Source organism: Nerophis lumbriciformis, linkage group LG04 (genome assembly GCF_033978685.3).
Source record: "Nerophis lumbriciformis linkage group LG04, RoL_Nlum_v2.1, whole genome shotgun sequence".
Lineage (NCBI taxonomy): Eukaryota > Metazoa > Chordata > Actinopteri > Syngnathiformes > Syngnathidae > Nerophis > Nerophis lumbriciformis.
Window position 1 is genome coordinate 7,266,143 of NC_084551.2, and position 27,990 is coordinate 7,294,132.

At 39.4% G+C, this 27,990-nt stretch overlaps 1 protein-coding gene across 6 annotated transcripts in view; it reads left to right on the forward strand.

Moving 5' to 3' along the window:
- The window catches only part of adgrb1a (adhesion G protein-coupled receptor B1a), a 432,260-nt gene that overhangs the window by 170,538 nt on the left and 233,732 nt on the right, over positions 1-27,990 (forward strand). For all 6 annotated transcript variants that reach the window (XM_061948457.2, XM_061948450.2, XM_061948442.2 and 3 more), the window contains 6 exons: positions 6,914-7,015; positions 7,101-7,207; positions 11,927-12,121; positions 22,737-22,805; positions 23,330-23,438; positions 27,312-27,455. In XM_061948457.2, coding sequence (XP_061804441.2) covers positions 6,914-7,015; positions 7,101-7,207; positions 11,927-12,121; positions 22,737-22,805; positions 23,330-23,438; positions 27,312-27,455 — 726 coding nt within the window. The remainder of the gene's footprint in view (positions 1-6,913; positions 7,016-7,100; positions 7,208-11,926; positions 12,122-22,736; positions 22,806-23,329; positions 23,439-27,311; positions 27,456-27,990) is intronic.

A 27,990-nucleotide genomic window follows, 5' to 3' on the forward strand; every position in this document is an offset into this window, starting at 1 on the left:
TCATAATGACAGTGAAAAGTTTTTTATTATCAAGGAAACAATCACGGGTAGCAGTTGTAAGATAAATGTGGATCAGAATAATTTAAATTTGCACCAATATTACTTTATTGGTGGGAATTGTTTTGAAATAAAGACTATTATTTAATTTTTTTTTGTTTTCAGTGTTAACATTCCATAGGGTGTTGCCATAGCTCAGTCACTATTTAGAATTTTCCCTCACCTAAAAATGTTTGAAACAGAAGAGCATTTTAACAATACAGCCAATAATACACAAATAATAAGCAAGAATAAAATGTATGTAAATATATAAAAAGTGTCGATAAAATTAGATTTTAATAAAAATATGATTACAAAAGTGTATTACACTACCTCGTGTGTGTAAGCTTAAAGTCATTTACATATCCACATCGGAACAATGAATGAGAAAAGTGAAAAATACAGTGGACACAGAAAGTATTCACAGCACTTCACTTTTTCCACATTTTGTTATATTAGAGCCTTATTCCAAAATGGAATAAACCGATTTTTTGTCCTAAAAATTCCACACACAATACCTCATAATGACAGTGAAAGGTTTATTTTATTATCAAGGAAACAATCACGGGTCGCAGTTGTAAGATAAATGTGGATCAGAATAATTTACATTTGCACCAATATTAATTTATTGCTGGGAATTGTTCTGAAATATAGACTATAATTTTTTTGTTTGTTTGTTGTCATTGTAAACATTCCATAGGGTGTTGCCATAGCTCAGTCTCTATTTAGAATTTTCCCTCACCTAAACATTTTTGTAACAGAAGAGCATTTGAACAATACAGCAAATAATACACAAATAATAAGCAAGAATAAAATGTATGTAAATATATAAAAAGTGTAGATAAAATTAGAATAAAAATTGGATTTTAATAAAAATATAACTACAAAAGTGTATTACACTACCTCGTGTGTGTAAGCTTAAAGTAATTTACATATCCACATCGGAACAATGAATGAGAAAAGTGAAAAATACAGTGGACACAGAAAGTATTCACAGCACTTCACTTTTTCCACATTTTGTTATGTTAGAGCCTTATTCCAAAATGGAATAAACCGATTTTTTGTCCTTAAAAATTCCACACACAATACCTCATAATGACAGTGAAAAGTTTTTTTTATTATCAAGGAAATAATCACGGGTAGCAGTTGTAAGATAAATGTGGATCAGAATAATATTAATTTGCTCCAATATTACTTTATTGGTGGGAATTGTTCTGAAATAAAGACTATCATTTTATTTTTTTTGTTGTCATTGTAAACATTCCATAGGGTGTTGCCATAGCTCAGTCTCTATTTAGAATTTTCCCTCACCTAAACATTTTTGTAACAGAAGAGCATTTTAACAATACAGCAAATAATAAGTGTCATGACTTGGTCCTGGGTGTTTGCTTTTCCGGGATGCAACGGAAAGTTGGCACGGGCGAGACGGGAATGAAGGTACATGATTTATTTATATTTATCAAAAAAAAGGAATAAACAAAAAGCGCGCACAGAGGCGGAGAATAAACTATGAAACCAAAAGACTATAGCAGAAAAGTACAAACGAAAAAACACGCACAATGGCGGAGAACAAACTATGAAACCAAAAAGACTATAAACATGGAACAAAAACTTACTTGGCTTGGACAAAAATAGTTGCTTGAGGAATGGACATGGAAAGAATGGACAGAGCATAAATGTGGTGAGGTGGTCAGAAAGACAAACTGAAAAACACTGAACTTAAATACTACAGACATGATTAACGAAAACAAGTGCGTGACTCAAGACGTGAAACAGGTGCGTGACGTGACAGGTGAAAACTAATGGTTGCTATGGTGACAAACAAGAGTGCACAATGAGTCCAAACGTGGAACAGGTGAAACTAATGGGTAATCATGCAAACAAGACAAGGGAGTGAAAAGACAGAAACTAAAGAGTCCTATAACTAAACAAAACATGACTACACAGACGTGACAATAAGCAAGAATTAAATGTATGTAAATATATAAAAAGTGGAGATAAAATTAGAATAAAAATTGGCTTTTAATAAAAATATGACTACAAAAGTGTACTACACTACCTCGTGTGTGTAAGCTTAAACTACTTTACATATCCACAGCGGAACAATGAACGTTGTGTAAATGGTAAATAAAAACAGAATGCAATGATTTGCAAATCCTTTTCAACCTATATTCAATTGAATAGACTGCAAAGACAAGACACTCAACGTTCGAAATGGAAAACTTTATTTTTTGCAAATATTAGCTCATTTGGAATTTGATGCCTGCAACGTGTTTCAAAAAAGCTGGCACAAGTGGCAAAAAAGACGGAGAAAGTTGAGGAATGCTCATCCAACACTTATTTGGCACATCCCACAGGTGAACAATGGGAACAGGTGGGTGCCATGATTGGGTATAAAAGCAGTTTCCATGAAATGCTCAGTCATTCACAAACAAGGATGAGGCGAGGGTCACCACTTTGTCAACAAATGCGTGAGCAAATGGTCCAACAGTTTAAGAACAACATTTCTCAACGGGTTATTGCAAGGAATTCAGGGATTTCACCATCTACGGTCCGTAATATCATCAAAAGTTTCAGAGAAAAACGTGAAAAATACAGTGGACCAAGAAAGTATTCACAGCGCTTCACTTTTTCCACATTCTGTTATGTTACAGCCTTATTCCATAATGGAATACATCGATTTTTGTCCTCACAATACTACACACAATACCCCATAATGACAGTGAAAGAATGTTTTAATTGAAAATGAAAACATTTCCAAAAAATCACATGTGTATGAGTCATCACAGTCTTTGCTCAATGTTTTGTTGATGCACCTTTGGCAGAAATTACAGTCTAAAGTCTGTTTGAATACAATGCCACATGCTTGGCACACCTAACTATGGGTAGTTTTGCCCATTCCTCTTTGCAGCACCTCTCAAGCTCTATCAGGTTTGAAGAGAAGCTTTAGTTTTCATTCAGGATGTTCTCTGTACATACGCTTCTCATCCAAACTGCATCAAGTATTGAGCAAATGCTGTGATTAATTATGTGTCGTATTTTTCGGACTATAAGACGCACTTAAAATCCTTTCATTTTTCTCAAAACTCGACAGTGCGTCTTATAACCCGGTGCGCCTAATGTACGGAATAATTCTGGTTGTGCTTACCGACCCTGAATCAATGTTATTTGGTACATGGTGTAATGATAAGTGTGACCAGTAGATGGCAGTCACACATAAGAGATACGTGTAGACTGCAATACGACGGCAGTAAACAACACCAAAACTTTAAATGTTCCATTGAAAATAAAGAACATTACACACAACACTCAAAAATCTTTTAAAATGTTTTAGTACGACTTTGAAGCCGCACCGCTTGATGGATTGTCAGCCTTTACGGCTACCGTAGTCAGAGATGCAAGTATTACTATGGTGTGTGTATAAGGACCGCAAAATGGCACCCATTAGCAGACATATTATCTGCCGTTTTGTTTCACAATATTTTGCAAAACCAACTTTTCTTACCTTCTGGTACCCGCTGATCTGTATTTGAGATCTGCATAAGTCCTAAAAATGTGCGCATTTCCGCCACTGTAGTCCGTGCCGATGCCGTAGTCGATAAGCTTTTCCTTTTTCTCTATCTTCTTGTTATGGGGCGTTCATCCTCTGCTGTTGCCATTTCTAATATAAAGTAGTGTAAAGTTCTGACTTATATTTCCCTATGGAAGCGCTAAAAACATACCGGTGTAGTGAGTTTACATTATTCACCCACGGAACTTTAGTTAAAAGAGCGTTCCGGTCGGACGGTTTTTCACGGGACACATTTCCGTTTGTTGTTGCACTAGTGAGCCACGGATGAGAAGATTGTTGATCTGTTATTGATTGAAGTAAAGTGTGAATGTCATTAAAACAGTTAGCTCCATCTCTTAGCACTTCTTCCACCCCCGTCCTTGCACGCTACACCGCTACAACAAAGATGACGGGGAGAAGACGCTGTCGAAGGTAAGCCACGTAAATAAGACCGCCCACAAAACGGCGCATCCTGAAGCGACTGTCAGAAAGTGGCTTGAAGATGATCTGTAAAACATAATCTATGCAACATTTTGACCAAAGAACCACCATTACATGTTATGTAGACCACAAGGAAGTGTTTTACATTTAGAAAAAATAATAATAATATGACTCCTTTAATGCGCCCTATTTTTTAATAGATTTGCAAAATTTTATTTAAAAAAATGTTTTCACATTGTCATTCTGGGGTATTGTCTGTCTAATTTTGAGGACAAAAATGAACTTATTCCATTTTGGGAGTGTTTTTTTTATTTTTTATTTTTTTTTTTTAAATGTATTTATTTATTTATTTTTGTCATAAAAAATACAATCATGTGTGTTTACGGACTTTATCCCTGCAGACTATATTGATATATATTGTAGGAACCAGAAATATATATATAAAAAAAAAAAAATATATATATATATATATATATATATATATATATGTATGTATGTGTGGGAAAAAAATCACAAGACTACTTCATCTCTACAGGCCTGTTTCATGAGGGGTTCCCTCAATCATCAGGAGATTGAGGGAACCCCTCATGAAAACAGGCCTGTAGAGATGAAGTAGTCTTGTGATTTTTTTCCCACACATACATATATTGCGCTCTACTACGGTATCGAGCACTATTTTTTGGATAACCTTATTAAGACATATATATATATATATATATTTATATATATATATATTTATTTATTTTTTTTAAATTTCTTGTGCGGCCCGGTGCCAATCGATCCTCGGACCGGTACCAGGCCGCGTCCCGGTGGTTGGGGACCACTGCTGTAACATGACAAAATGTGGAATACTTTCCGGATGCACTGTAGATCCCCTCCAACTGCTTTGGATAAAGCCTGCCTCCCCTCACTGATCCACCTTATGACTGACATCATTCTCTCATCTCTTACCACTGGCATTGTTGCCTCAGCTTTTAAAACAGCTGCTATTACTCCAATTCTGGAAAAAAAAAAAAATGACAAAAACATTGTGTCCTTTTTAAAAATCCTTGAAAAAAACTGTCACCTCCAAACTTCACTCCCACCTGTGGTTCAATAACTTATACGAACAATTCCAGTCTGGTTGCCGCTCTCTCCACAACACTGAAACAGCCCTTTTGAAAATGGCTAACAATCTCCTCCTGGCAGCATTTTCTGGTCTGCTCATCCTTCTAGAACAGTGGTTCTTAACCTTGTTGGAGGTACCGAACCCCACCAGTTTCATATTCACCGAACCCTTCTTTAGTCCATCCATCCATCTTCTTCCGCTTATCTGAGATCGGGTCGCGGGGGCAGCAGCCTAAGCATGGAAGCCCAGACTTCCCTCTCCCCAGCCACTTCATCCAGCTCCTCCCGGGGGATCCCGAGGCGTTCCCAGGCCAGCCGTGAGAGATAGTCTTCCCAACGTGTCCTGGGTCTTCCCCGTGGCCTCCTACCGGTCGGACGTGCCCTAAACACCTCCCGAGGGAGGCGATCGGGTGGCATCCTGACCAGATGCCCGAACCACCTCATCTGGCTCCTCTCCATGTGGAGGAGCAGCGGCTTTACTTTGAGCTCCTCCCGGATGACAGAGCTTCTCACCCTATCTCTAAGGGAGAGCCCCGCCACCCGGCGGAGGAAACTCATTTCGGCCGCTTGTACCCGTGATCTTGTCCTTTCGGTCACAACCCAAAGCTCATGACCATAGGTGAGGATGGGAACGTAGATCGACCGGTAAATTGAGAGCTTTGCCTTCCGGCTCAGCTCCTTCTTCACCACAACAGATCGATACAGCGTCCGCATTACTGAAGATGCCGCACCGATCCGCCTGTCGATCTCACGATCCACTCTTCCCTCACTCGTGAACAAGACTCCGAGGTACTTGAACTTCTCCACTTGGGGCAGGGTCTCCTCCCCAACCCGGAGATGGCACTCCACCCTTTTCCGGGCGAGAACCATGGACTCGGACTTGGAGGTGCTGATTCTCATCCCAGTCGCTTCACACTCAGCTGCGAACCGATCCAGTGAGAGCTGAAGATCCTGGCCAGATGAAGCCATCAGGACCACATCATCTGCAAAAAGCAGAGACCTAATCCTGCAGCCACCAAACGAGATCCCCTCAACGCCTTGACTGCGCCTAGAAATTCTGTCCATAAAAGTTATGAACAGAATCGGTGACAAAGGGCAGCCTTGGCGGAGTCCAACCCTCACTGGAAACGTGTCCGGCTTACTGCCGGCAATGCGGACCAAGCTCTGGCACTGATCATACAGGGAGCGGACCGCCAAAATCAGACAGTCCGATACCCCATACTCTCTGAGCACTCCCCACAGGACTTCCCGAGGGACACGGTCAAAATGCCTTCTCCAAGTCCACAAAGCACATGTAGACTGGTTGGGCAAACTCCCATGCACCCTCAAGGACCCTGCCGAGAGTATAGAGCTGGTCCACAGTTCCACGACCAGGACGAAAACCACCCTTCTTTAGTGAAAAATAAAATGTTGGTTTTTTTTTCAAATTAAAGACAAGTTATATGTTTTTTTACTGGTGCACAAAATGAACCATGTATGAACATCACCTTGTTCAAAGAACCAAACCAACACAGTGCATGAACTCACAACAAATGACACACCTGCAAATCAGTGTGACTTCTGCTGTTAGTGTTAGTGTTCCTAAAAAAAATATACCGGCCCCCAGACACATTTTTTTCTCTAAATTTGCCCAGACCTGATGTAAATAATTCTTTGGGTATAGTAAAGCGCTATATAAATACAGACCATTTACCATTTCACACTACTTTCATCTACGTAACATTAAGTTGAAATGTGGAAAATAAAATGACTAATTGATGTATATTTTGGTGTGACTAGAGCCTCATGAAATATGTGGCGAGGACAACTTTTCCAACGTTGTTTGGAAGATGACTCCTGCTGGTGATACGGCAGCAGTGCGATGTCCTCCCAACGCAATGGGTCAGTCCCCGTGAAGAAAGTGGTAGTTAGGTAGCAAGGTGATATGGGTATGTACATAACCTAAGTTGTTTGTGTGTCATTTCAGGGCTTATTCTCCGTCACTGCACCCTTGATGAGGATGGCATTGCATACTGGGAGAATCCTACCTATATGAAGTGCATTTCCAATGATTACCGCAGCATCCAGACTTTGGTGCGTGTCATGTTTTGTCTTTTTTTTTAATTTCAAAGCAGTTGAAGCCACGTTAGAAAGCATATACACCATATTGCCAAAAGTATTTGGCCACCTACCTTTACTCACATACAGGTAAAAGCCAGTAAATTAGAATATTTTGAAAAACTTGATTTATTTCAGTAATTGCATTCAAAAGGTGTAACTTGTACATTATATTTATTCATTGCACACAGACTGATGCATTCAAATGTTTATTTCATTTAATTTTGATGATTTGAAGTGGCAACAAATGAAAATCCAAAATTCCGTGTGTCACAAAATTAGAATATTACTTAAGGCTAATACAAAAAAGGGATTTTTAGAAATGTTGGCCAACTGAAAAGTATGAAAATGAAAAATATGAGCATGTACAATACTCAATACTTGGTTGGAGCTCCTTTTGCCTCAATTACTGCGTTAATGCGGCGTGGCATGGAGTCGATGAGTTTCTGGCACTGCTCAGGTGTTATGAGAGCCCAGGTTGCTCTGATAGTGGCCTTCAACTCTTCTGCATTTTTGGGTATGGCATTCTGCATCTTCCTTTTCACAATACCCCACAGATTTTCTATGGGGCTAAGGTCAGGGGAGTTGTCGGGCCAATTTAGAACAGAAATACCATGGTCCGTAAACCAGGCACGGGTAGATTTTGCGCTGTGTGCAGGCGCCAAGTCCTGTTGGAACTTGAAATCTCCATCTCCATAGAGCAGGTCAGCAGCAGGAAGCATGAAGTGCTCTAAAACTTGCTGGTAGACGGCTGCGTTGACCCTGGATCTCAGGAAACAGAGTGGACCGACACCAGCAGATGACATGGCACCCCAAACCATCACCCAACCATGCAAATTTTGCATTTCCTTTGGAAATCGAGGTCCCAGAGTCTGGAGGAAGACAGGAGAGGCACAGGATCCACGTTGCCTGAAGTCTAGTGTAAAGTTTCCACCATCAGTGATGGTTTGGGGTGCCATGTCATCTGCTGGTGTCGGTCCACTCTGTTTCCTGAGATCCAGGGTCAACGCAGCCGTCTACCAGCAAGTTTTAGAGCACTTCATGCTTCCTGCTGCTGACCTGCTCTATGGAGATGGAGATTTCAAGTTCCAACAGGACTTGGCGCCTGCACACAGCGCAAAATCTACCCGTGCCTGGTTTACGGACCATGGTATTTCTGTTCTAAATTGGCCCGCCAACTCCCCTGACCTTAGCCCCATAGAAAATCTGTGGGGTATTGTGAAAAGGAAGATGCAGAATGCCAGACCCAAAAACGCAGAAGAGTTGAAGGCCACTATCAGAGCAACCTGGGCTCTCATAACACCTGAGCAGTGCCAGAAACTCATCGACTCCATGCCACGCCGCATTAACGCAGTAATTGAGGCAAAAGGAGCTCCAACCAAGTATTGAGTATTGTACATGCTCATATTTTTCATTTTCATACTTTTCAGTTGGCCAACATTTCTAAAAATCCCTTTTTTGTATTAGCCTTAAGTAATATTCTAATTTTGTGACACACGGAATTTTGGATTTTCATTTGTTGCCACTTCAAATCATCAAAATTAAATGAAATAAACATTTGAATGCATCAGTCTGTGTGCAATGAATAAATATAATGTACAAGTTACACCTTTTGAATGCAATTACTGAAATAAATCAAGTTTTTCAAAATATTCTAATTTACTGGCTTTTACCTGTATAAACCTGAAGTGCCATCTCATGGAATTGTCCAAAATGTTTTGGTATCCTGGAGCATTCAAAGTTCCTTTCACTGGAACTAAGGGGCCAAGCCCAACTCCTGAAAAACCAACCCCACACCATAATTCCTCCTCCACCAAATTTCACACTCAATGTTTCAATCAATCAATCAATGTTTATTTATATAGCCCTAAATCACAAGTGTCTCAAAGGGCTGCACAAGCCACGACATCCTCGGTACAAAGCCCACATAAGGGCAAGGAAAAACTCACCCCAGTGGGACGTCGATGTGAATGACTATGAGAAACCTTGGAGAGGACCGCATATGTGGGTAACCCCCCATTCTAGTGGAGACCGAATGCAATGGATGTCGAGTGGGTCTAACATAATATTGTGAGAGTCCAGTCCATAGTGGATCCAACATAATAGTAAGAGTCCAGTCCATACTGGGGTCAGCAGGAAACCATCCCGAGCGGAGACGGGTCAGCAGCGCAGAGATGTTCCCAACCGATACACAGGCGAGCGGTCCACCCCGGGTCCTGACTCTGGACAGCCAGCATTTCATCCGTGGCCACCGGACCTGTGTGTCTCCCTCTCCACAAGGGATAGGGGGAGCAGAGGAGAAAAGAAAAGAAACGGCAGATCAACTGGTCTAAAAAAGGGGGGCTATTTAAAGGCTAGAGTATACAAATGAGTTTTAAGATGGGCCTTAAATGCTTCTCCTGAGGTAGCATCTCCAACTGTTACCGAGAGGGCATTCCATAGTACTGGAGCCTGGCACAATGCAGTCCGAAATGTAGCGTTCTCCTGGCAACCTCCAAACCCAGACTGGTCCATCAGATAGCCAGATGGAAAAGCGTGATTCATCAGTCCAGAGAAGGCATCCCACGCTTTGCATTGGACTTGGTGATGTATGGCTTAGATACAGCTGCTCGGCCATGGAAACCCATTCCATGAAGCTCTCTGCGTACTGTACGTGGGCTAATTGGAAGGTCACATGAAGTTTGGAGCTCTGTAGCAACTAACTGTGCAGAAAGTCTTTGCACTCTGCGCTTCAGCATCTGTCAGTTTACGTGGCCTACCGCTTCGTGGCTGAGTTGCTGTTGTTCCCAAACTCTTCACTTTTCTTATAATAAAGTTGACTTTGGGATATTTAGGGGCAAGGAAATTTAACGACTGGATTTGTTACACAGGTGGAATCCTATGACAGTTCCACGCTGGAAATCACTGAGAGCGGCCCATTCTTTCACAAATGTTTGTAGAAACAGTCTCCATGCCTAAGTGCTTGATTGTATACACCGGGCCAAGTGATTAGGACACCTGATTCTCATCATTTGGATGGGTGGCCAAATATTTTAGGCAATATAGTGTAACTGTAACTGAACCGTGGCCGAATTGCCCTCGTACTCATTCCACCTGACAGAAGGTGTATCTGTACAATTAAAAGAGTCGTATCATCCCCCCCAAACTATAAAACCAGTTTTACAGGTGAAACTCACACCTAGTGTGTGTGTGACAATCATTGGTACTTTAACAAAGACTATAAAAATGGGACACAAGCGTTGGAATTGGGGGTTAAATCACTAAAATGATTCCCGAGCGTGGCCACCGCTGCTGCTCACTGCTCCCCTCACCTCCCAGGGGGTGGAACAAGGGGATGGGTCAAATGCGGAGGGTCATTTCACCACACCTAGTGTGTGTGTGACAATCATTGGTACTTTAACAAAGACTATAAAAATGGGACCCAAGGGTTGGAATTGGGGGTTAAATCACTAAAATGATTCCCGGGCGCGGCCACCGCTGCTGCTCACTACTCCCCTCCCCTCCCAGGGGGTGGAAAAAGGGGATGGGTCAAATGCAGAGGGTAATTTCACCACACCGAGTGTGTGTGTGACAATCATTGGTACTTTAACAAAGACTATAAAAATGGGACCCAAGGGTTGGAATTGGGGTTAAATCACAAAAATGATTCCCGGGCGTGGCCACCGCTGCTGCTCACTGCTCCCCTCCCCTCCCAGGGGGTGAACAAGGGGATGGGTCAAATGCAGAGGACACATTTCACCACACCTAGTGTGTGTGTGAGACAATCATTGGTACTTTAACAAAAACTATAAAAATGGGACCCAAGGGTTGGAATTGGGGGTTAAATCACTAAAATGATTCCCGAGCGTGGCCACTGCACTTCCCAGGTGGTGTAACAAGGGGATTGGTCAAATGCGGAGGGTCATTTCACCACACCGAGTGTGTGTGTGACAATCATTGGTACTTTAACTTTGGTTTTCTATGCAAACCAGACATGTGTTCCACTTGCTCCCTCCTGCTCAGTCAGACGCCCGTTTAAAAATAGCTCATAATTAAGCATGAGTGTACTTTCCAAAGGCTGTGCACGCACACGTATGCCTCAGCATCAAATTGCGTCGGTTACATGAATTGATTTACAATTATAAAACAAGTGGTCACATGTCTTTTTTTTCATTCCAGTCAAGTTCACCCTCTACAGCAAAAGCGACCATAAAATAGGTCAGAACAATTGTGGTCACGAACTTTGAAACTTTCACGATCAGATGATGGCCGTGCAGACAATTTGCGTTGTTGTTTTCTGCAAGGTGCGCGGCCTCCCGAAATTGGTTGGTGTGACACATGTCTGAACCCTGTGATTTGTTTGATTGTGCAAAGTACCTGCAGCTGGTGCAGAGCACTTGAACACTGATCATATTTACACATGAGGTGACAGTAGTACAGTGCGGTAATATGGAGCTTAAATAGGAGCTAATTGCACGCCTGAACAAATTGACATGTACTGCATAGGCTGTTGTTTGTGCTTTGTACGTGTTCTTCACTGACATTCTTTTTTTGAATAGAATGAGATAAAAAAAAATAAAGATTCCCGATTCTCCGATTTAAACACAAATGGAAATTAAAATACATTTAAACTAACTGATTATTGTGATTGTGAATGTTATTGTGTACACTATTACCTAAAATGTGTGCGTGGTGTTGATGAACTCTCTCTGTTAGACCCGAGATCATTTGTCCAAAGCACAGCGAGGCCTGGTGGGAGACGGCGTCTCGGAAGTGATGACGAAACTGAGGGTGACTTCCAGCGATGGCACTAGCTACAGCGGCGATTTGCTGGCCATTATAGACGTGCTGAAGAACATGACTGAAATCTTCAGGAGGGCGTACTACAGTCCCAGCAGTGCAGACATGAGGGTGAATAATCTTTTTCTTAACTAGTTCATCATTCTGTCCATTTTCTACCGCTTGTCCCTTTTGGGGTGGCGGGGGGGTGCTGGAGCCTATCCCAGCTGCGTTCGGGCGGAAGGCGGGGCCAACACAGATAGACAGACAACATTCACACTTTAACTAGTTCAGTAACACAGACATATCGATTCACTTTTATTTTATTAATTTATTTCATTGTTTTTCATTTTAAATTATTTGATTACCGTATTTTTTGGAGTATAAGTCACACCGGCCGAAAATGCATAATAAAGACGGAAAAAAACATACATAAGTCGCACTGGAGTATAAGTCGCATTTTTTGGGGGAAATTTATTTGATAAAAGCCAACACCAAGAATAGACATTTGAAAGGCAATTTAAAATAAATAAAGAATAGTGAACAACAGGCTGAATAAGTGTACGTTATATGAGGCATAAATAACCAGAGGTGGGTAGAGTAGCCAGAAATTGTACTCAAGTAAGAGTACTGTTACTTTAGAGATTTATTACTCAAGTAAAAGTAAGGAGTAGTCACCCAAATATTTACTTGAGTAAAAGTAAAAAGTATGTTGTGAAAAAACTACTCAAGTACTGAGTAACTGATGAGTAACATACACACACCATATATATATATATATATATATATATATATATATATATATATATATATATATATATATATATATATATATATATATATATATATATATATATATATACATATACATATATATACACACACATATATATATACAGTATATAATTTACATTTATTTATTTTGCCGTTTTTGTTTACATGTTAAAGGTGTTTTAATGAATATACATGCATGTGTAACACATATAGATTCCTTTCTTTCATGAAGACAAGAATATAAGTTGGTGTATTACCTGATTCTGATGACTTGCATTGATTGGAATCAGACCGTAGTGCTGATAAGATCCACGTTTTCAAATGGAGGAGAAAAAAAGTTCCTCCTTTCTGTCTAATACCACATGAAAGTGGTTGGTTTTTGGCACCTTATTTGTCCAGCTTCCATATTCGTTTTTATACACTTTACAAGAAATACATTGGCGGCAAACTCCGTAGCTTGCTAGCTTGTTTGCGCTGGCTTTCGGAGACTCTTGTTTTGAAAGCGCAGGCGCGATGGAGCGGCACTTTTATTGTGAAGACAGGAACTGTGCAGTCAGTCTTTAGGCTTTTGACAGGATGTACGATTGAAATAAAAAGGGGTCTTTTTTCCTTCACACTTTTGATTGATTGATTGAAACTTTTATTAGTAGATTGCACAGTACAGTACATATTCCGTACAATTGACCACTAAATGGTAACACCCCAATAAGTTTTTCAACTTGTTTAAGTCAGGTCATGTGACCGCCTGGCTCTGTTTGATTGGTCCAACGTCACCAGTGACTGCATCTGATTGGTGGAACGGAGTGAACGTCACCAGTGACTGCATTTGTTGAAACGCAGGCACTATGACAGACCAAAACAAACAAAGCGTGCATTAACAGATCGATAAAAATTAGTAGCGAGTAGCGAGCTGAATGTAGATAAAAGTAGCGGAGTAAAAGTAGCGTTCCTTCTCTATAAATATACTCAAGTAAAAGTAAAAGTATGTTGCATTAAAACTACTCTTAGAAGTACAATTTATCCCAAAAGTTACTCAAGTAGATGTAACGGAGTAAATGTAGCGCGTTACTACCCACCTCTGTAAATAACCAACTGAGAACAAGCCTGGTATGTTAACGTAACATATTATGGTAAGAGTCATTCAAATACCGTATTTTTCGGACTATTAGTCGCAGTTTTTTTCATAGTTTGGCCGGGCTCCAGTGCGATTTATATATGTTTTTTTCCTTCTTTATTATGCATTTTCGGCAGGTGCGACTTATACTCCGGTGCGACTTATACTCCGAAAAATACGGTAACTATAACATATAGAACATGCTATACGTTTACCAAACAATCTGTCACTCCTAATCGCTAAATCCCATGAAATCTTATACGTCTAGTCTCTTACGTGAATGAGATAAATAATATTATTGGATATTTTACGGTAATGTGTTAATAATTTCACACATAAGTCGCTCCTGAGTACAAGTCGCACCCCTGGCCAAACTATGAAAAAAAAACTGCGACTTATAGTCCGAAAAATACGGTAATTTATTTCATTGTTTTTAATTTTAAATTATTTGATTATATGTTTTGCACCACACGCATTTTTACATTTAAATACAATAAGACGAAAAAGAAAATCCAACTTTCTGTAGATAAGCAAATTATCAGTAAAGCCTCGTAACCTCAGAAAGCACCAACTAAGGTCCGTGTACCTTCCGTTTATTCTATTTCCAATTCTGAAACGCGAATCAAAAAAACAAAATATTTTATTATATATGGCAGGTTTTAAAACAAACAAAAAAGAGTTGATTTTCATTCAAATATTGCCATAAAATTGGATTTTGTGCTGTTTTCCTTTTATGGATTTTTATTTTCCCAGATAAACACAAAAATCGAATATATGTTCATGCAAAATGCAAAGATGCGTGGTTGTCTGTGTGACGACAAATTGAACCGGAAGCAGTATTTTAGCTTTTCCTCTGCGTTTAGCATGTTTTTAGCATAACATTAACATCTTTGTTCAGCAGGAGTCCTATTGGTCCGTCCATTCCATTTCCAATCCTTAAATGCAAATCAAAAAACAAATTTCGGGCCATTTTTTCTATTTTCATTTCTGAAACAAAAGTTGGACAACTATTTAATGAGCCTTTTTTTAAACGACAATAGGACTCCTGCTGAACAAGGATGTTAGCGTTATGCTAAAAACATGCTAATCGCAAAGGAAAAGCTGAAATACTGCTTCCGGTTCAATTTGTCATCACACAGAGAAACACACATTTTTTTGCATTTTGGATAAACATGAATTAGATTTTCGTGTTTATCTGGAAAAATAAAGATATTTTAATGAAAATCAACCCTTTTTTGTTTGTTTTAAAATCTGCCATGTATAGTAAAAATCAAAAAACGGCCCTAACTTTGTTTTTTGATTTACGTTTCAGAATTGGAAATGAACCGTTCATTCTATTTCCAATTCTGAAACGTTTATCAAAAAATGGAATCAGGGCCGTTTTTCGATTTTAATTATATATGGCAGATTTTAAAACAAACAAAAAAGAGTTGATTTTCAATAAAATATTGCCATAAAATTGGATTTTGTGCTGTTTTTCCTTTATGGATTTTTTATTTTTCCAGATAACCACAAAAATCGAACATACGTTCATCCAAAATGCCGAAAGCAGTATTTTAGCTTTTCCTCTGCGTTTAGCATGTTTTTAGCATAACACTAACACATTAGGTCCGTGTACCTTCTCTCCATTCTATTTCAAATTCTTAAATGCAAATCAAAAAACAAATTTCGGGGCATTTTTTCTATTTTCATTTCTGAAACAAAAGTTGAACAACTATTTAATTACACTTTTTTTTTTAAACGACAATAGGACTCCTTCTGAACAAAGATGTTACCGTTATGCTAAAAACATGCTAACTGCAAAGGAAAAGCTAAAATACTGCTTCCGGTCTTTTTTGTTTGTTTTAAAATCTGCCATATATAATATAAATCAAAAAACGGCCCTAATTAAAATTTTTGATTTGCCTTTCAGAATTGGAAAATAAAATGAACAGAAGGTACATGGACTAATATCTTTTTTCAGCATGAGTCCCATTGTCATTTTAAAAAAGTGTCATTTAATAGTTGTCCAACTTTTGTTTCAAAAATTAAAATAGAAAAAATGGGCCCGAAATTTGTTTTTTCATTTGCGTTTAAGAATTCGAAATACAATGAACGGAAGGTACACGGTCCAACTAACATTTTAATAACTAAATGTTTCCATTATCATTCATTCATTCATTCATGTTCTATGTCCTTATTAGAGACACGGGTTTGGAGCTTATCCCAGTCAACCAATCCCAAGGCACATATAACAACAACAAAAAATTCACTCTTACTCTCCTATGTACTTAACAAAAAAAGGTGAAATAACTGAAAACATGTTTTATATTCTAGTTTCTTCAAAATAGCCACCCTTTGCTCTGATTACTGTTTTGCACACTCTTGGCATTCTCTACTCAGTGGCCTAGTGGTTAGAGTGTCCGCCCTGAGATCGGTAGGTTGTGGGTTCAAACCCTGGCCGAGTCATACCAAAGACTATAAAAATGGGACCCATTACCTCCCTGCTTGGCACTCAGTATCAAGGGTTGGAATTGGGGGTTAAATCACCAAAAATGATTCCCGGGCGCGGCCACCGCTGCTGCCCACTCCTCCCCACTGCTCCCCTCACCTCCCAGGGGGTGATCAAGGGTGATGGGTTAAATGCAGAGAATAATTTCGCCACACCTAGTGTGTGTGTGACAATCATTGGTACTTTAACTTTAAGAGGTAGTCACCTAAAGTGGTTTTCACTTCACAGGTGTCATAGTTTTGATGTCTTCAGGGACAATCTACAATGTAAATAATGATGAAAATTAGAGATGTCCGATAAATGCATTAAAATGTAATATCGGAAATTATCGGTATCTGGGTTTTTTTATCGGTATCGGTTTTTTTTTGTTTTTTTTGTTTTTTTTTAATTAAATCAACATAAAAAACACAAGATACACTTACAATTAGTGCACCAACCCAAAAAACCTCCCTCCCCCATTTACACTCATTCACACAAAAGGGTTGTTTCTTTCTGTTATTAATATTGTGGTTCCTACATTATATATCAATATATATCAATACAGTCTGCAAGGGATACAGTCCGTAAGCACACATGATTGTGCGTGCTGCTGGTCCACTAATAGTACTAACCTTTAACAGTTAATTTTACTCATTTTCATTCATTACTAGTTTCTATGTAACTGTTTTTATATTGTTTTACTTTCTTTTTTATTCAAGAAAATGTTTTTAATGTATTTATCTTATTTTATTTTATTAATTTTTTTTTTAAAGTACCTTATGTTAACCATACCTGGTTGTCCAAATTAGGCATAATAATGTGTTAATTCCACGACTGTATATATCGGATATCGGCAAAAAGCCATTATCGGACATCCCTAATGAAAATAAAGAAAACGCATTGAAATGAGAAGGTGTGTCCACACTTTTGGCCTTTACTGTATGAGAATATTCAAAGTTATTAAATATATTAAAGGAATATTGTCTTTTATTAAAGTGAGCAAAACAAAGATCTGATTTGCGACTTTTTCCACCTCTAAAAAAAAAAAAAAAAAGAAAAAAAAAAGCTAAACCACTCTTTGTGAGGCGCTTGGCTCCCAAAGAGCCTCAAGTAGAAACATCCTCCCAACAGAATGAGTGAAATATTCTTGTTTACAGACAAACAGATTACATATAATAAGAGATGTGGGAGACCAAAATATAGCCAGCTCTTTACCTGACGTCAACCCAAGGAGCAGTGGTCGTTCTTTTGTGGCTGACACAACTGAAAGTAGATATGCTGTAAAATTGTCTGTTATTACTCTCTAAAAACTGTCTGCACACAAGAGTCTTTTTACTGACATTTGAAAGAAGACATGATGGACACAATTCCTCTATCCCTCCCAACACTCTTGCTGTACGCTGCAGGCCTCAGCAGGTACTTGCCTCGCCTTCCTACCACGGAGCGGAGGAACGGGGTTGATATCAGACTATTCAACTGCCAGGTTGATAGTCCAATCGGACTCATCTGAATCGAATCGTTGAAAAGACTACTTGAAGGCAATCAAAAATAAAATGCGTGATTAATCTGCGTTTACCGTATACATAATTAATGCTATTTGTTTTGTAATATATCACATGCGCTAATTTTGACACCCTTGATTTGTGTGTGAAATGTGAAATTACTGAAAATGTCTACTTGAAATGTTTAGCAAACATTCTCACACAGAAGGAGATTTGTTGTATCAAGGACTTTCCCAGCAGGCACAATGTCAGAGTATGTTGGTGACGAACCCCAAGATGCAGAGATGGCAGGCTTTGTCCAGGAAAACATGATTTAATTTAACACTTTAGCAAAAAAAACAAACAAAAGGGTACAAACAAAAGGAGCGCACAAGGCGGAGAACAAACTTGGCTATGAACTAAAATAGCACAAAGGCTAACTGTCGACAAGAAACAAAAACACTTACTGTGACACGAAGGAACTATGACATGAGCAGAGTGAACAAAAGTAGACAGAGCTACAACGACAAGTATTATGACAGGTAGTAGTGACATCGACAATGACAATAATCCAGCCCTGACTGGAGGGGAAGGCAGGTTTAAATAGCAGCTGGCTGATTGACACCAGGTGTGGCCAGGTGCCAATCAGCCACAGCTGAGGGAAAGCAGCACTCAGGGAGACAATCAGGAAATGAAGACAAAATAAAAGCGCTGACAGAAAACTAAGACAAACGCAGAGGAAATACTAAAACACAGTCCAACTGTCAGGCACAAGCCTGACACACAAGACATTGATACAACGTTGATTATCCATCCATGTCCTTTAAAACTGACTTTTAAACAATGTTGCAAAATAGTTGCATTTGTAAATTGACACAGCGTTGATGTCCGACGTTGGATCCACGTTGTTGGTTGGAAAATGACCAAAATTCAATGGTCAAATCAACGTCACAACCTGACATTGAATAAATCTTGTCAAAAAGCATGTTGTTTCAACGTTGTATTTGTGTTGTAAAATATTGGTTGGAAAATGACCAAAATTCAATGGTCAAATCAACGTCACAACCTGACATTGAATAAACGTCAAAAAGCATGTTGTTTCAACGTTGTATTTGTTTTGGAAAACGACCAAAATTCAATGATCAAATCAACGTCACAACCTGACATTGAATAAACATCATCAAAAAGCATGTTGTTTCAACGTTGTATTTGTGTTGTAAAATATTGGTTGGAAAATGACCAAAATCAATGGTCAAATCAACGTCCCAACCTGACATTGAATAAATGTTGTCAAAAAGCATGTTGTTTCAACATTGTATTTGTGTTGTAAAATATTTGTTGGATAATGACCAAAATTCAATGGTCAAATCAACGTCACAACCTGACATTGGATAAACGTTCTGAAAAAGCATGTTGTTTCAACGTTGTATACCGGTATATGTTTTAAAATATTGGTTGGAAAATGACCAAAATTTAAAGGTCAAATCAATGTCACAACCTGACATTGAATAAACGTTGTGAAAAAAGCATGTTGTTTCAACATTGTATTTGTGTTGTAAAATATTTGTTGGATAATGACCAAAATTCAATGGTCAAATCAACGTCACAACCTGACATTGGATAAACGTTCTGAAAAAGCATGTTGTTTCAACGTTGTATATATGTTTTAAAATATTGGTTGGAAAATGACCAAAATTTAAAGGTCAAATCAACGTCACAACGTGACATTGAATTAACGTTGTCAAAAAGCATGTTTCAACGTATTTGTTTTGGAAAATGACCAAAATTCAATGATCAAACCAACGTCACAACCTGACATTGAATAAATGTTGTCAAAAAGCATGTTGTTCCAATGTTGTATTTGTGTTGTAAAATATTGGTTGGAAAATGACCGAATTTCAATGGTCAAATCAACGTCACAACCTGACATTGAATAAACGTTGCGAAAAAGCATGTTGTTTCAACGTTGTATTTATATATATTGTAAATTATTGGTTGGAAAATGACCAAAATTCAATGGTCAAATCAGCGTCAGAACCCAACATAGATTAAATATCGTTAAAAGCATGTTGTTTCAGCGTTGTATTTGTGTTGTAAAATATTGGTTGGAAAATGACCAAAATTCAATAGTCAAATCAACCTCAGAACCCAACATTGATTAAATATCGTCAAAAAACGGTCGCTACACAGTTTTGGTTTTACTCGATTTGACATCTGCCTTTGATACTGTGGATCACAGTACATGGATAGATCGCCTCAAAAGTGAAATGGGTTTTTCTGGTGCTGTTTTCCAGTGGTTTACTTCTTATATAAATGGAAGAGTAATGTTGCTTTTAATGATGTAATATCCAATGTGTCCAACCTGTCATGTGGTGTGGCCAAGGGTTCTGTTCTGGGGCCTGTTTTAATTTTGTTGTATCTGATGCCGCTTGGGAGGTTGATCAGTGGTGTCAAAAATGTGTCTTATCATTTCCATGCAGATGATATTCAACTGTTACGCTCCTTCAATGATTCAGAGTTTCACTTTTTATCTGAGTTTTTGGAATGCGTATCCTGTATCAAAAACGGGTTATCCTCAAATTTCCTCCAGATAAATTCTAACAAAACGGAAACTCTGATGATTGCTCCCGATAAAAAGACCCCCCTGATCAAGAACTGCCTTGGTGCTCTGGGTGCATCTGTTAAAAGCAGCCTCAGAAACCTCGGGGTTGTGTTTGATCAGTCCATGTCTTTGGAGGGTCACTGTCGTCAACTGACCAAAAACTGTTTTTATCATCTCCGAAATATTTCTAAAGTGAGAAATTTGCAGTCAAAATCGGATCTCGAAATGATCATTCATGCGTTCATTTCATCTCGTATTGACTATTGCAATTCTCTCTTCACTTTTTTCAACAAGTCAATGCAAAAGAGACTTCAGACTGTACAAAATGAGGCTGCCAGACCTTTGACCGGTGCACCCAGAACAGCCCATATCACCCACGTTTTATCCAGTCTTCATTGGCTGCCAGTTCAATTCCGCATTGGGTTTAATATTTTAGTCCTGACGTTCCGTGCGTTGCATGTTGGGGCCCCTCAGTACATCACTGACTTGCTATGCCCCTACTCTTCAGGTCGCAGCCTCCGGTCTTCAGGCCAGGGTCTTCTTAAGATCCCCAAAACTCATTTTAAAACCTGCGGAGACCTGGCATTCCAGGCTATAGCTCCCAGACTCTGGTACAACTTGCACCAGTCCCTCCGTGATCTTGACTGTGTTGACACTTTTAAGAAACATTTGAAAACTTCTCTTTTTAGTCAAGCTTTTAGTTAATGCACCTTCTAACTCATTTTTTATCCACTTTGTATCCTTTGAAAAGTGCTTTGTAAATAAAGTGTACTTACTTACTTACTAAAAAGCGTTTTTCTCCAACGTTACAATTAGGGATGATGTTTGATAAAAAGAAATTATCGAGTTCGAGCTTATTATCAAATCCTCTTATCGAACCGATTCCTTATCGATTCTCTTATCGAGTCCAGATAGGTTGTTGTATATGGAAAAAAACACACAATATTTGGTTAACAAAAGCTCACTTTTATTATGTAAGAAAAAAATCAAATCTAATAAATAAATAAATATTGACTGTTACCCCCCTAAAAAAATAAAATAAATAAATATTGACTGTTGTTACCCAAAGTATATTAAGTGGGATTTTTCAGAAAAACTAATATATACAGTAACACAAAAACAACCTGTCTCTGTGGTCACTATAGGTGTATAAATAATAATAGTGTTAAATAAAATCAGTCCCTTGGACACAAAACTGAAAATAATACAGCTCTCCAAAAAGTGCACTTCTGCTGCTATTTGACATAACTGTTTGTTATGATGCTTTGACATTTTTGCACTTTATTTCTTTATTGAAAGAAAATTCTATGAAGAGAAAAGTTGTTTGCAAATGTGGTTACAATGCTAAAAGAATGAAAAGTTAAAGCTAAAAAAAGAAATACACTTTATTGAGTTAACATTATTTCTTTATAGGGGGAAAGATGTGATGTTATGAGCTAGGGAATATAACAACTACATTACCCAGCATGCAACGGGGGTGACGAGTATGCGCGGTAGCCCCGAAAAGTGTTGTTGCATGTCGCCACGCCGGCAGCTAAGAATGAGGTTATGAGCACGCTGTGAAAGTAAACGTCAAGAACTCAGCCAACACGCCTCTTCTGCATTATTTATAATTAGACAGACAACACATATACAGTGTGATTTTGTTTTGTTTACAAGGAAAGAAAAACAAAAGTTAAAAATATATATATGTATGTGCTGCGGTTGCTTTAAGAACGTTGCGACAGCTGCCGTAAAGGAGGTGTGTTGCTAGCCTGGTTGCTATGTTTCCGGATGGTCGTAAAAGTGTTCGTCATGTGTTTGTACCTTGCTCAAATCTCTCAGTAAAGTTATTCATTGGATTATACCTTTTGTTTTGAACTTTATTACACCTTGGAGCGTTTTTTTCCGGTCCATTGTTTTTCCTGCTTTCGCTATCTGCGCCTAATGACTGAGCTACGTGACGTCATTTCTTGTGATGTCCCACGGGGCATTTCTGGTTGGGACGGGATTCGAATAAAGAACCAACTCTTTTTTTTTTTACTATAGTGGTCTCGATAACGGGTACCGGTTCTCAAAAAGGGATTCGAGTCCGAGGACTCGGTTCTTTTCTTATCGAACAACCGAGAAAATCGGTTTCGAGTATCATCCCTAGTTACGTTTGAGTTGCTCAAAGTCAGGACCTAATTTATCAAGCTCTCAACGTTGTGTTATTGTCTTTTTGCCTGCTGGGTTTAGTATTTCTAAATGTTTACTGACATTTCCTATATTGCTCATTTTCCTATTGCCAAACGGAAAACAAAAACGATGATTCTTCCCTTCTCCAGAACTTTGTGCAGTCAGTCAGCAATCTGCTGATGGAAGAGAACAGGGAACGATGGGAAGAAGCACAACTGGTAAGCATAATCTTTTATAAATCGCATTTACGTCGTCTCCGTATCTCTACTTATACGATTTATGTGAAGCATGGAAGGGTGCTAAATAGTACTTTGCATAATAATAACGGCAGGGCTGCAGAACTGCTTGTTTTGACAGTCTGACAAACACCTGTATGTTTTCCGACTGAGAGGCGTGGAACAGAAATAGCTACAGCTGATGAGTTAAAGCAAACACCCACTCGTCATTCTGCTGCACTCCTCAACTTGTGCATTCTCTCCAAACTCACGTCTACATAGGGACCTTTGCATAACGGGGATGATTCAGGACGCGCCTGAGCTGGAAATACTTTCTCAGAAAGGATTTAGGTCTACTCTTAAATATCCAGTATAAGCCTGGAAAATGGTTCTACAAATTCCACAGGAGAGGGGCGCCATTGTTAAAGGCCCCATTCTTCTTTCGAGTAGCTCAGTGCGATGGTTCAGGATTTATACACCCGAATCCAACCCATTTTTTTTTTGTATTGGACATTGTGTTCTCACAGCTGGGGCCAAACGTCAAAGAGCTGTTCCGCCTGATTGAGGACTTTGTGGATGTCATCGGCCTGAGAATGAAAGACTTTCAAGACATGTATGAAGTGACTGATAACCTAGGTAAACATTCACACTGAAAACTTTGGCAACTATTTGCTGCGTTGTGTTATGTGCATCATTATTATCGTTATATTTCTTAAACAGGTCATAAATGAATCTGAATTTGACTGTGCTCGTCCATTGGTTGATGTCTTTGTGACATACTGTACTGCAGTGTTAATTTGTCCTTCTTCTCCCCCAAAATGTCTTATGCAGTTAGTAGCATTTCCTGAGCAATATCAAATAACTATTATCACCACTTGCTTTACAATTATTTTAGAGCAGGGGTCGGCAACCCGCGGCTCCGGAGCCGCATGCGGCTCTTTGATCACTCTGATGTGGCTCAGCAGCTTACTTGCTGAACCCCTCAAATTTCCCGTGAGACTTCCGGATTTTAGTGACTCTTATAATATTTACCGAATTTCACTCTTACAGCTATAATAAGGGCGTGCCATGATGGTACAACATTTGGCGCCCTCTACAATCTGTCTTAACAGCGTGCCAGCCAAACACTTGTTATACAATATACATCTTCTGCTTGCACACGTACGTGACAGCAAGGCATACTTGGTCAACAGCCACACAGGTTACACTGACGGTGACCATATAAAACAACTTTAACACTCTTACTAATAATGCGCCACACTTTGAACCAAAACCAAACAAGAATGACAAACACATTTCGGGAGAACATCTGCACCTTAACACAACATAAACACAACAGAACGAACACCCAGAATCCCATGCAGCCCTGACTATTCCGGGCTACATTATACACCCCTGCTACCACCAAACCCCCCCCCCCCCCCCCCCCCCCCCCCCTCTGTGCGTCGGTTGAGGTGGGCGGGGTTTGGTAGCGGGGGTGTATAATGTAGCCCGGAAGAGTTAGGGCTGCATGGGATTCTGGGTATTTGTCCTGTTGTGTTTATGTTGTGTTACGGTGCAGATGTTCTCCCGAAATGTGTTTGTCATTCTTGTTTGGTGTGGGTTCACAGTGTGGCGCATTATTAGTAAGAGTGTTAAAGTTTTTTTTTTATACCGCGACCGTCAGTGTAACCTGTGTGGTTGTTGACCAAGTATGCCTTGCTGTCACCTACGTGAGCAAGTGTAAGCACCATTCAACATGTGGCTGATCAGGCACGCTGATTGTAGTGGGCGCTATATGCTGTACCATCACGGCACGCATGATGCTGACAACGGCTATTCATTTAAAACCCGCGTGCCGCACCAGATTAAAAATTCTATAAAAAGGTGTGGGCATCGTGTCTGAGACCCCTGGTTTATACATAGCACAAAGCAACAAAAACAAACTTTGTATGCAGTGTTATTTCATTTAAAATTTCAAAAATTTTTGCGGCTCCCATTGTTTTCTGTAATTTGTGAAACTGGTCAAAATGGCTCTTTGACTGGTAAACCTACTCAGTGGCCTAGTGGTTAGAGTGTCCGTCCTGAGATCGGTAGGTTGGGAGTTCAAATCCCGGCCGAGTCATACCAAAGACTATAAAAATGGGACCCATTACCTCCCTGCTTGGCACTCAGCATCAAGGGTTGGAATTGGGGGTTAAATCACCAAAATGATTCCCGGGCGCAGCCACCGCTGCTGCCCACTGCTCCCCTCACCTCCCAGGGGGTGATCAAGGGTGATGGGTCAAATGCAGAGAATAATCTCGCCACACCTAGTGTGTGTGTGACAATCATTGGTACTTTAACTTTAACTTTAAAGGTTGCCGACCCCTGTTTTAGAGCAAACCATTCCTTGCAATGGTGGAGATGGATACACTTTTCTTATTCACAAACTACGATAAACCCAAAAAGCTACATATTTGTATATGTACTGTTGGTAATATGAGTAGGAATATGAAAATGAGTGTAGAGTTTACGCAGGTTTGTACAATCAGGGCATTTTTTGAGATATTTAATTGCTTGCATGTGAAAATATCACCTTTATGATGTACAGTACAGTCCAAAAGTTTGGAGACACCTTCTCATTTCAATGCGCTTTTTCTTTATTTTCAAGACTATTTACATTGTAGATTGTCACTGAAGGCATCAAAACTAAGACACCTGTGAAGTCAAAACCATTTCAGGTGACTACCTCTTAAAGCTCATCTAGAGAATACCAAGAGTGTGCAAAGCAGGAATCCGAGCAAAGGGTGGCTATTTTGAAGAAATTAAAGTATAAAATATGTTTTCAGTTATTTCACCTTTTTTTTTGTTAAGTACATAACTCCACACGTGTTCTTTCATAGTTTTGATGCCTTCAGTGATTGATTGATTGATTGAGACTTTTATCAGTAGGTTGCACAGTGAAGTATATATTCCGTACAATTGACCACTAAATGGTAACACCCCAATAAGTTTTTCAACTTGTTTAAGTCGGGGTCCAATCTACAATGTAAATAGTCATGAAAATAAAGAAAACACATTGAATGAGAAGGTGTCTCCAAAATTTTAGCCTGTACTGTATAAAAGATGGGAATCTTATAACAACTCACAATTTAATACGATTCCGATTACTGGGTTGATGATTCGATTCACAATTGATTGTTAGGTGTGTAAAAATGATAATAAAACCTTTTCATGACAGGTTACAAAAGCTCCTATCGGCTGCTGATGTATGCCGTACACACGCTGCCAGTAAGCGTGAAGATGGCCAAAATAATGTATTTTAAAAAATGTATTCTTAAAAAAAAAAAGTTCATTACAATAATTTGATCTTTGAAAATTAATATTTCAAATCGGAATAAAAAAAGAAAACTACAATTCGCCTGTGAATCGATTTTTTTGAGCCCCCCCAATGTTATATACAGTCGTGGTCAAAAGTTGACATCCACTTGTAAAGAACATAATGTCATGGCTGTCTTGAGTTTCCAATCATTTCTACAACTCTTATTTTTTTGTGATAGAGTGATTGGAGCACATACTTGTTGGTCACAAAAAAACCTTCATGAAGTTTGGTTCTTTTATGAATTTATTATGGGTCTACTGAAAATGTGAGCAAATCTGCTGGGTCAAAAGTATACATACAGCAATGTTAATATTTGCTTACATGTCCCTTGGCAAGTTTCACTGCAATAAGGCACTTTTGGAAGCCATCCACAAGCTTCTGCTTGAATTTTTGACCACTCCTCTTGACAAAATTGGTGCAGTTCAGCTAAATTTGTTGGTTTTCTGACATGGACTTGTTTCTTCAGCATTGTCCACACGTTTAAGTCAGGGCTTTGGGAAGGCCATTCTAAAACCTTCATTCTAGCCTGATTCAACCAGTCCTTTACCACTTTTGACGTGTGTTTGGGGTCATTGTCCTGTTGGAACACCCAACTGCGCCCAAGACCCAACCTCCGGGCTGATGATTTTAGACTGTCCTGAAGAATTTGGAGGTTTTCTCCTTTTTCATGTCCCATTTACTCTCTGTAAAGCACCAGTTCCATTGGCAGGAAAACAGGCCCAAAGCATAATACTACCACAACCATGCTTGACGGTAGGGATGGTGTTCCTGGGATTAAAGGCCTCACCTTTTCTCCTCCAAACATATTGCTGGGTATTGTGGCCAAACAGCTCAATGTTTGTTTCATCTGACATCACATAGACAAAGATAAGACCCTTCTGGAGGAAGGTTCTGTGGTCATTATGTTCTTTACAAGTGAATGTAAACTTTTGACCACGACTGTATGTACATTATATCAGCAAGTGTTCACCTTATATAAAATGGAGAATTGGAACAAAGAATGATCTAAAACATGAATAATAATCATGACAGTGACCCTGACTGAGTCTTCTGGACAAAAACCTTTTGTGCGGTCCGCATTCAACGCACTTTAATGCTGATAAATTGAGTCTTAAGTGATCTAACTTTGGTAATGAATTAAAACATTTCTGTCATCTCCGCTACAGTTTTGAGCATCCACAAGCGTCCAATGCTGGGTAACGCAGACATCAGTTTCCCTATGAAGGGCTGGAGAGGCATGGTGGACTGGGCTCGCAACTCGGAGGACAAAGTCACCGTCCCAAAACACATCCTGTTAACGGGAAAGCCAGGTGAGAATTCCAAATTGTACATGTAGGAGAGGAGAGGTTCTCTATGACGGGGCCATTCAACTGTCGGCCCGCTTTCATTTGTGCCTTGGGCACTAATACACCTCCATACCATCACAGATGCTGGCTTTTCAACTTTGCGCCTATGACAATCCGGATGGTTCTTTTCCTTTTTAGTCCGGAGGACACGACGTCCACAGTTTCCCCAAAAAATTTGAAATGTGGACTCGTCAGACCACAGAACACTTTTCCACTTTGCATCAGTCCATCTTAGATGAGCTCGGGCCCAGTGAAGCTGGCCTGGCGGCGTTTCTGGGTGTTGTTGATAAATGGCTTTCGCTTTGCATAGTATCAATCAATCAATCAATGTTTATTTATACAGCCCTAAATCACAAGTGTCTCAAAGGGCTGCACAAGCCACAACGACATCCTCGGTACAAAGCCCACATAAGGGCAAGGAAAAACTCACCCCAGTGGGACGTCGATGTGAATGACTATGAGAAACCTTGGAGAGGACCGCATATGTGGGTAACCCCCC